An 11,102-nucleotide genomic window follows, 5' to 3' on the forward strand; every position below is an offset into this window, starting at 1 on the left:
ACCAGAAATCCTGAGTAAGGAATTCTGTTAATTCGGGAGAAGGTGTTAGGCATTCCCGAATTCCGTGGTTCTAGCACGGTCGCTTAACCATTTTTATATTTGGCTTAATTATCTTGATTTACTAAATACCTTTTTTCTTGTTGCCCGATTTTATTACCGCTTTTGTTTAGATTGTTTACAATTAAAGACCCTTCTTTGAATCGAATCACGCGTACGTATATTCGTGTTATAAATTATATTTTAAAACATGCGGAGTTGTGTCACGCGCACGTGTACACAATAATATAGATAATATTTTTATTAAAATAATTATTTTCGAAATTGTGCTTAAATAAAATCAAGAACATTCGCCCTTTTTGTATAATTAAGTAGTGAACCTCACATCTCGGGTTTTTATGAAATTAATAATGATATTCTCCGAGGAACCCCTTTTTATTAAATATTCGCTCGAAGTTGCGCGAACGCATAATCCGAATTGCTTTTAGAAATAATTTAGGCCACGCGAACGTATCCCTAATTTCAAAAGATATTTTTTGATAAAGTTCTCTACAAATTGTTATTATGTGTTGACCGCGAGCCTCGTTTTACACATATGAATCATATACTTCAAATTTTAAAGAATTAATGACGTGAAAAAAAAACAAACAATATGTAACTAAAACTAACATTTCTTTTTTCATGGATACAACATTAAGATGTTCACAAATCGAATCGTGTGTAAAATTGGGAAAGAACTTAATATGATAAACAAATTAATAGTTTCCGCAGAATCTCCATTGTTTCATTTAAGGCGAACTCTTCTTCTATATATCTTTAACATAAAATGCTACAATTCGCTTATAAATCCCATGTCCTTCTCATATGTTCATTTTAATCCAAAGTTACAATTGTTTGGTTGATGTTTTCGATGGAAGATAAAAGTCAAGTTGATAAGAAAAAGAAATATTATACAAACTGATTCCATAAAATTGCTTTACATGCAACGTAGTTGTTTGTCTGAACCATTCATAATATTCTAACGTCATAATGAGCTATATCAATTCTCCTTTCACTAATGGTTATACACACACCCGTTATCTTATATACGAAAAATACCACCAATATCATTTTTACCTTATTTAACAACAAAGGTTAGTAATGTAGTTTTCTTGATATTTCTACATTACTCTTTACTTAGCTAACAATACCATAAAATTTAAATAATGGCCAACTTTATGCCATGTTCCCTACTTTGACAACTCAATCATATCTTCACTTAATGAAAATTTCGAAATTAACCTTATTACAATACTTACACGAACTTCAAGAGATGACATTTAACTTATAGTCATCACATCAAAACATACTACTATATTAATAAATTGAAACAAAACCAAACTTTAAACTAAAGACCTTAGATGAGTAGAAGACAGAATTATAACTCCAAACTTCATTTATTTGCCATGTTGAAGCTTTTCACAACATGAGTTTAAAAGATATGTACCTGGAAATGAAGGTAGAAGGAGTAAATTTTAGCAGTAACTGCAGCAACAAAACAGTAGAAAACCCCAATGTTTCAACATATTTGATCAACAATAGGACCCGAGGAACCCAAATGCACAGTAACAGTATTTTTTTAAGAAATTTCAGATTTTTAACTGAATAATAGGATCAAATAAATCCGGACAGCTTCAATGAAAAAAACAATATTTCTGATTTTGAGACTTAGGACAAAGCAGACTGAAAAAAGCTTTCAATTTCAAAACACAGAATCAGCTTCAATACAAGTTTCCGATGTAGAATTCTGTTTTACTGTTTCTGTTTTCCTTTCTTTCTATCTTCCTTTTCAGTTTTCTGTTTCTGCTTGTGTTTTTCCTCTCTCAATTTCTGTCCAGATTTTCTCCTATATGGTTCTGTGTATTCCTCCAGATTTTTTCTCTTTCTTTTCTCTTAATGTCTCTCTGTTCGTTTTTTCCCCATCCCCTCTCCTTAAAATCAGATCCTGTATTTATACAGGTCTGCCTCTTTTCTTTCCAGTGCTGCCTGGACCCCCTTCTTCTTTTAAGAATCAGAAAATCCCATTAAAAATCTGTTTTTCTACTTTAAATCCCATTAAGTGATCTTTTCCCTGATTTTCAGCATCCCATTACCCTTTGTTTCCCATTATCCCATTAAATTAAAATCCATTAACATTCCACTTTCAGCCCACTATACTATTATCATATTACCCTCACTGTTTCATTCCTCAAATACCCCTGAAAATCCCTTAATATTACTGTTATTACTGCCCCAGACCAAAACTACCTAAACCTTAACCAAATTATCTGAATTAAACCTGTGTAGCAGCTAATAACCAATTCCTAAATCAAACAATCATTTTGTCTTTTCACTGATAGCTAATTGATCTAACAAAACCAATGTCTAATAGCTACTGGAAAAAAACTAAATTCAGATTGAACACTGAACTTGCATACAAACATATTTACAATATTCAGAACTCAAAAGAACATTTCAAACTGAAATTCAAAACTGAACAAAGAGCAACAAATGCAGGAGCATTGTCAGTATTGATACTGCTTGAAACTTACTGCCCAAAAATCAATACACACACAACATCCATTTGACGGACTTATTGATTTACAAACGAGTATTAATCATCTGACTATCAAATAAGAAACAACTGATTACAACAAAATAATCCATCCAAAATAGGTTGTTTCAATCAACATTTTGAGAAACAGGATTTATAACACAACTAATCGACGAACTTAATCGAGTCGATTACACACATTGTAAATAATCATAACCAACAGAAACAATTCACATTTTGATCAAGTAGACGGGTAGGAGACAGAATCACATTTTTAAATAAACAAAAATATGAAAAATTACACAGGTTATTGAAACAAACAACTATACATGTAGGAAACAAAACGAAATAGGAAAAATACCTCTGAATATTTAAATTTACACGGACTCAAGCTTGACTTTGAATTCGGACCCTTTTGAGGCTGAACAGACTTTATTCGAAGTATTCTCAATTGAGAATACCTCGATTAAAGTCTCTTAGACCTCAATCCTTCACTCGAATTGGTAAAATTCTAAGATTGGAAATTTTTTAGGGTTTCAGATTCTTTGATTTTAAATTCGAACACTTCTGGGCAGATTCGAAAGAAACCAAAGATGACACAAGGGTGAGGGATGCCTAGGGGTCATTTGGTGTTAGTTTGGAACGAATCTGAGTGAGTTCATGTTTGGTTCGAACCTTCAAAAGAAGATTCGAAGAATTCTGAGGTGATTCGAGCCAAACCAACACCAGATCCATAGCTAGGGTAGTTAGGGGAAGCTACGGTGTTAATTTTGGAAGTCATCGGAAAGGGTCGAGTTTGGCTCGAATCTTCAAATGAAGATTCGAGAACCTTCAGGAGGATTCGAGCCCAGTGGCTAACAGATTCAGATAGAGGATGGTCAGGGGGTTCCGAGGTGTTAAGGTGGTGACCGACGGCATTGTTGCCGCCGGGTTTCAGGCGATGGGGAATGAGGGCGGCTAGGGTTAGGGGTGTGCTTTCGGAGAGGATGATGAATAGTGAAGAGGGGGGGTGTTTAGTTAGGGGGACAGGGTAGGGTTTTGGATTTATATAGGGATGGGGTGGATTGATACTGGCCGTTAGATCAGGCAGAATGGATGGCCAGGATCTATATGCTTACATGAACGGCGTCGTTTTGGTTTAGTTGGGGAATGGGTCAGCCCGGGTACTGGATCGGGTAGGGATCACGGGTTAGGTCAAGATCCTGGGAGCAATTGGATCAGAAGTAATGAACGACCCCGATCTATTGCAACCATACGACGCCGTATGGTTTGCATTTGTAATTAAATGACCGGGCATCATCAAACGGCGTAGTATTTGCCCTATACTACGTCGTTTGATGGTTTTTGGGTTGACTGACTTGGGCTGGGTAAAATGTATTGTTTTTGGCCTGAATTTTTTGTCAAATAAATGGTCCAGTCCGTTTTTCTTTATATTTTAATCAACTCTTTTTAATTTCCAATTTTATTCTTTAATTATGAAAATCCTAATTAAAATTATAAAAACAAAATTACTCTTACAAAATATTAATTACTTTTAACAACTATTAACACATAGACAAAACATTAATCGCATAGTGAAACATTTAAAATAGAATAAATGCGTATTTTTTTTTGTGATTTTATTTTAATTAACTCTTAAATGCATAATTAAATCCTAATTATGCATGCAACATGTGTTTTTTTATTTTATTTTTCATTTTAACAAACAAAGTAGACATTTATGGACATAACACAAATATTTAATAAACGCCACTCAAATTCTAAAAATTTCACACTAAACAAAAATTGTTTTATTATTGTTAATATTTTTTTTGGAGTAATTTTCGTGAGGCAAAAATCACGTGCTCACAACAGGTAAAGAGAGTCAAAAACAAGTAAAGATCTCACAGTAACAAGTGAGTAAAACCTTTTAAGAAATTAGGGTTTCCACAATAGTAAGAACTCAGAATCAGATAGTCAAACAGGAAAGAGGATTCAAACACAAAGAACTTAATTGAATCAAGTATACACACAGACAAACAAAGGCCTCTTCAGAACTCGGATAAAACCAAAACACTTAGGGTGTTTAACACAAGGAACAAGAGGGAAGGAAAAATATAAGCAAATCGTTTAAACAAAGTAAAACATTACTGAAAAATCGAAGAAAAGACCTTTGAAAAGAGTCTAAGAAAACCCTAGTTTGAAAATGAAGAGTCACTTTGAAAGAAAATCGAAAACCCTTTTTGGAAAACATCAAGAAGTTCACAATATGCATCGATCTAAAACAGATCTGAATGAAAAATTGAAAAACTCTTAGAGCTATGGTTTTAGAGAACCCAGAGAAAGTGAGAAAGACTGTGAAAAGTTACCGATGTAGCCGGAAAAGTCAAGGATCTGACTTGAACAACCATGGATAGCCAGAAGAAGGCCATAAATAGAAGTTGAACCAAGACTGGACTAGATCCCTTTGAGATCTGTCCATGGAATCACGAAAATAGGTAACCAGCAGACATAGGAGAGAAGTACACACCTCAAGTGGCCATGGGAACCTATGAATTAGGTAGGGATTGCAAGGGATTAGGGTGGAATTGGGTGGCGGTAGCTAGGGCTTATGTAAGGCTGCAGAGAGAATTGAGAGGAGAGGGATTCAAGGACGGTGGGTGGTGAGAAATGAATTAGGTTAAGGGGTCATTTGGGTTCAATTATGGAAGGGTGAATGGTGGTTGTTGATCTAAATGATCAACGACCTAGATTAAAAGGGTAGGTGGGGAATCCGGGTTTGGGTAGGGTTAAAATTGGGCTAGGGTTGGCTTTAATTCGGAATTGGGCTGAGAAATTGGGGTTCAACTTAGGTCAAAATTTAAATACAAATGGGTTGTTATTTAAATAGCCAATTTTCCTTTTTTATAAAATTATAAAAATAGTAAATGATTTTTAAAAACTTAATTAAAAGGGATAAAATGATTATAACACATAATTAACAATTTAAAAATACAAGCCTCAATTTTATGAATATAAAACACAATTAAACCTTAAAATGGCTAATATTGCAATAATGTGCAATTTAGCTTTAAAGTACTAAATAAAATTATAAAATATGTAAAATTTATTTTAGCCATATTTTGGCATAAATATAGAAATCCCATAAATAAATCATCAAAATACTAATTTTGGAAATAATTATTGAGATTTTATGGATAAAAAGGGGAAAAATAAATCAATTTAAACCTTTAAAAATTATGGAAAAATAATAAAACATTTGGACATGCTTATGTATACCTTATATGCTATTTTGAAGGTATCTTTCATATTGAAAATATATAGGAAAAAATTGGGTATCAACAACTGCCCCTCTTTACCCGGGAAGGATGAAAGAGTTGTCGGGTAAAGATATGATGGCTAATTTTGACCGAGCAAAACGGTTTGAAGAAGATTTAGGCTACACCCAGGCCTCTGAGCTGCCTACATTTCCTTGGTTTTATAGGAATCAGGCCGTATGTTGTTCAGGATCCACCGGCGGAGTATACCAATGAAGCAATTTCAAGAACAGATGAAATATCTAGGGCGGGGTGAGTGACAGGTTACGGGAATGTTTAAGGTTTACATGGATTAGGGGAACCAGAGTGGGACCGCTCCTTCCAGGATGGCCGCTGCGTGTCAGTTTACCTGCAATAAAACAATACAACCGTATTTTGTGCATAAATTTAAACATGATGCAAATTCCTGTTGGACTATGAATGTTGTCTTTGGACGGTTAGGATGACGTCCTTAGACCATGATGTCTTGGGCCATGAAGCGTATGATAAAGGATTCGCAGGACATGAAATGATACTCTCGAGCTATGAAGATGGTGCCTTCGAAGCTAGATGCTTTTGAATAATGATATGCAAAAGATTTAGAGATATCCTCAGGCCATGATATGGTGATCTCGGGTTATGAAGATGATGCCTCCTAACGATGATGCCTTCGGATAAATTGGCGATATTTCAGCCCATAAAAGATGTAGTAGTATGATGCGGACAAGACAAAACTTAGTCTTACGATTTGAAGGGCAGGGCTTAGCCCGTAAGAAAAGTGAAATAAATAGTTCCTGAGGTGGAGCATAATTTCGAAGAAATCTGGAGGCAAAGCTTAGCCTCGGAAGGCAGAATGAGAACCTTATGCGAATATGCAAATGCAGAGAGAGGTAGAGCTTAACCTCAGAAGACAAAATGATAGCCTTATGCAAGAATGCAGACGGAGACAACGTTTAGTCTCAGAAGGCAAAATGGTAGCCTTATGCGAATATGTGAATACAACTGGAGGTAGAGCTTAACCTCGGAAGTCAGAGTGGTAACCTTATGCAATGAAAATACAGATGGAGACAACGTTTAGTCAGAAGGTAGAATGGTAGCCTTATGCAATGCGAGTGTAGATGGAGACAATGTTTAGTCTTGGAAGGCAGGATGGTAGCCTTATGTAATGAAAATGCAGATGGGGACAGCGTTTAGTCTCGTAAGGTTGAATGGTAGCCTTATGCAAATTGGAAGGCAGAATAGTAGCCTTATGCAAATTGGAAGTCAGAATAGTAGACTTATGTAAGAAATAAAATAACCGACGACAGTAGAGTTTTCTTAGCTGGTAGCAGATTGCGGCATTGTGATTACTGGGATCATTGTGATTGCAAAACATTACTTGTGCATGCTGATAGCAATGTTGGCAAGTGCAATGATTCGGAAAGTCGTATTTTCGAACGATGTTTGTCCCATGGGTGTATAGTGTGTTTAAAGATTTTACAATCCTGCATCCAAAAAAAATCGTGAGTTTTGTAAGGGGGAAGGTTAGTTCGTGTCCCCGTTGGCTTTGCTTGACCTTCTCAAATTTGATCTGGTGATACTGTAAGTAATATTGGGGTAGCGTTGCTAAATAAAGCATGCAATAATTTGTAAAAGTATGACATATGTGTATAATTAAAATAGCTTTTAGATGAACCGACGACAGTGGCGTGGTTCGGGACATTGCAATCTCTCTTGCTACGGAAGTTTGAGGGTCCTCCTCAAAATTCTACCCCAGTTTGATGGGTTGACATTTCTAACTATTGCTTGCGCAATGATCGGCTAGAATTACTTCAGAATTTTGAGGGTCCTCCTCAAAAGTTTGCCCCAGTTTCCAATTGTGGGGGGGGGGAGATGGAATTTTTATAGAATTGTGACCGAACCCATAGGGCTACCTACGTATCTCCTCTTAAATGGGAATCAGGTCAGTCGTAGTTCAATTACATCATATAAGGAAAACATAAAGATTACACATAGTAATGCTTGACTGCATCTGAATTGATCAGCTTTGGCCAGACTTCTCCGTCCATTTCTCCAAGTATGAGTACTCCTCCTGTCAGAACCCAGTGAACCATGTATGGACCCTTCTAGTTGGGAGAGAACTTCTCTTTGGCTTCATCTTGATGCAAAAACTTTTTCTTTAAAACCAGTTGTCCCGGCGTGAACTGTCTCAGCTTGACTCTCTTATTGAAAGCTCTATACATTCTGTTCTGGTAGAGTTGACCATGGCAAACTGCATTCATTCTCTTTCCATCTATAAGGGCTAATTGCTCATAACAAATTTTTACCCACTCCGTATCGTCGAGCTCAGTTTCTTGTATGATCCTTAGGGACGAAATTTCTACCTCAACGGGAATGACAACCTCTGTACCATAAACCAGCATATAGGGGTTTGCCTGGTTGATGTGTGGACTGTGGTGCAATACCCTAATAGAGCAAATGATAACTTTTTGTGCCACTATTTATGCTTCCCTATCATTTTCCTCAGTATCTTCTTGATATTCTTGTTGGCGGCCTCTACAGCTCTACTCACTTGAGGCCTGTAGACTGTAGAATTCTTTTGTCTGATCTTGAAAGATTTACACATAGCTTTCATCAAGTCTTTGTTGAGGTTGGAACCATTATTAGTAATAATTGACTCTGGAATCCTGAATCGACAAACAATGCAGTCGCGGACAAAGTCTGTCATGACTTTATTAGTTACTACTTTGTAAGATGCTGCTTCGACCCATTTGGTGAAATAGTCTATGGCTACCAGGATAAACCTGTGTCCATTAGAAGCGGCAGGCTTGATTGATCCAATAACATCCATCCCCAGGCGGCTAACGACCATGGTGATCTTGTTGCGTTGAGCTCGCTCAAAGGTACCTTTATCATGTTTGCATGTATCTGACAACGGTGGCATTTCCGGACATACTGGATGTAGTTTGTTTCCATTGTCATCCAAAAGTAACCAGCCCAGAGTATCTTGTTTGCTAAGACAAAATCATTCATATGTGGACCGCAGGTCCCTACATAAATTTCCACTAGTAGCCCGGATGCTTTCTTTTCGTCAACACATCGTAATAGTCTCAAATCGGGAGTCCTCCTAAGGAGAGTACCCGCAGCTTGCAAATCCTACTCTGAAGTATGCATTTCTGAGTAAGATTTGCAAGTTGTGGGTACTCTCCTTTTGCCAAATATTCCTTGATATCATGATACCACGACTTTCCGTCTGCTTCTTCTTCAACATGGGCACAGTAAGCTGGCTGATCATGGATCTTTACTGGAATGGGATCAATGAAATTCTTGTCTGGATGTTGTATCATAGATGATATGGTGGCCAATGCATCTACAACCTCATTTTGGATGCCGGGAACATGCTGGAATTCCGTCTTATTGAACCTCTTTGTCAATTCCTATACAAGATACAGATACGAGAGTATCTTGGAGTTCTTGGTTGTCCATTCTTCTCACACCTGATGTATAAGTAGGTCTAAATCCCCAATCACTAGCAACTCTTGAACGTTCATGTCAATGGCCATTTTGAGTCCTAAGATGTAGGATTCATACTCGGCCATATTGTTGGTGCACGAGAACCTGAGTTTCGTAGACATCGGATAATGCTAACCGGTTTCTAATACTAGGATTGCTCCTATGACAACTCCTTTGAAATTTGTTGTTCCGTCGAAAAACATTCTCCAACCGTCATAGGATTGTGCAATGTCTTCTCCTATGAATGATACCTCTTCATCAGGAAAATACATTTTCAGGGGTTCGCATTCTCCATCCACGGAATTCTCAGTAAGGTGGTCTGCCAGTGCCTATCCCTTGACCGCTTTATGAGTTACGTAAACAATGTCGAACTCACTCACCAGGATTTGCCACATGGCTAGCTTGCTGGTGGGCATGGGCTTCTGAAAGATGTACTTCAAAGGATCCATCCTTGATATGAGATATGTAGTATATGCACAGAGGTAATGTCTCAGCTTCTAAGCTACCCAAGTCAAAGCACAACATGTGCGCTCTAATAGAGAATACCGGGCCTTGTATGAGGTGAAATTCTTGCTGAGATAATAAATGGCCTGCTCCTTCCTCCCTGTTTCATCATGCTGCCCCAGGACGCAGCTAAAAACTCCATCCAATACTGCAAGGTAGAGTAATAAGGGTCTACCTGGCTCGGGCGGGACTAAGACTGGTGGTGTTGACATGTACTCCTTGATTCTGTCAAAGGCCTTTTGGCAGTCATCAGTCCATTTGGTAGCGGCGTCCTTCTTCAACATCTTAAAGATTGGCTCACAAATAACTGTAGACTGTGCTATGAATCGGCTGATGTAGTTGAGCCTTCACAAGAAACTCATCACATCCTTCTGGTTCTTTCGCGGTGGAAATTCTTGAATGGCTTTGATTTTTGATGGATCCAGTTCTATTCCACGGCGACTCACAATAAACCCAAGCAATTTCCCAGCAGGAACCCCAAATGTGCACTTGGCAGGATTTAGTTTCAAGTTGTACCTTCGCAATCTATTGAAGAACTTCCTCAGATCTTCCATGTGATCAGTAGCCTTCTTGGATCTGATGATAACATCATCTACATATACCTCTATCTCTTTGTGTATCATATCATGGAAAATGGTAGTTATGACCCTCATGTAGGTGGCCCCTGCATTCTTCAGGCTGAATGGCATCAACTTGTAACAGTACATTCCTCGCGGCGTAATGAAAGACATTTTCTCTGCATCTTCTTCATCCATCCAGATCTGATGATAACCAGCAAAGCAATCTACAAATGACTGTAGCTTATGCTTGGCGCAATTGTGAATCAGGATGTGTATATTTGGCAAAGGGAAGTCGTCTTTTGGACTGATCCGGTTGAGATCTCGATAGTCGACATAGACACTGACCTTACCTTCCTTATTTGGTACTGGTACTATGTTGGCTAACCATGTCGGGTATTCTACTACCCTGAGAACCTTAGCTTTGACCTACTTGGTGACCTTCTCCTTGATTTTTAGACTCATATCAGGCTTGAACTTTCTAAGCTTTTGCTTTAACGGCGGACATGTTGGATCGGTCAGCAGTTTGTGAGACACAATAGATGTACTCACTTCAATCATGTCATCATACGACCAAGCGAATATGTCATCATATTCCTTTAGAAATTTCATGTATTCTTTCTTTTCTTATGGCGATAGGTGAACATTGATTCGTGTGTCCTTGACGTTTTCTGTGTCTCCCAAGTTAACAATTTTGGTCTCGTC

General features: G+C 37.6%; 1 protein-coding gene across 1 annotated transcript; it reads right to left on the minus strand.

Annotated features, from left to right (window-relative positions):
• Nucleotides 1–7,949: 7,949 nt before the first annotated feature.
• Nucleotides 7,950–9,608, minus strand: LOC138877306 (uncharacterized). Its single transcript, XM_070156903.1, has 3 exons — nt 9,473–9,608; nt 8,396–8,778; nt 7,950–8,258 (listed from the first exon to the last, which is right to left on the minus strand). The coding sequence occupies exons 1-3, from the start codon at nt 9,606–9,608 to the stop codon at nt 7,950–7,952; spliced, it is 828 nt and encodes a 275-aa protein (XP_070013004.1).
• Between the last annotated feature and the right edge of the window lie 1,494 nt (nt 9,609–11,102).

The sequence above is a fragment of the Nicotiana sylvestris genome, chromosome 9, assembly GCF_000393655.2.
Source record: "Nicotiana sylvestris chromosome 9, ASM39365v2, whole genome shotgun sequence".
Classification (NCBI taxonomy): Eukaryota; Viridiplantae; Streptophyta; class Magnoliopsida; order Solanales; family Solanaceae; genus Nicotiana; species Nicotiana sylvestris.

Bases quoted from the DNA above. Each gene is read 5' to 3' on its own strand.
- LOC138877306 (XM_070156903.1), bottom strand. From the start codon at position 9,608: ATGTATTTTCCTGATGAAGAGGTATCATTCATAGGAGAAGACATTGCA. The intron at 8,779-9,472 runs GTTAGCATTATC...AACTACATCCAG, and splicing joins AATCCTAGTATTAGAAACCG to TATGTCCGGAAATGCCACCG. The intron at 8,259-8,395 runs GTGAGTAGAGCT...CACATCAACCAG, and splicing joins CTACAGTCTACAGGCCTCAA to GCAAACCCCTATATGCTGGT.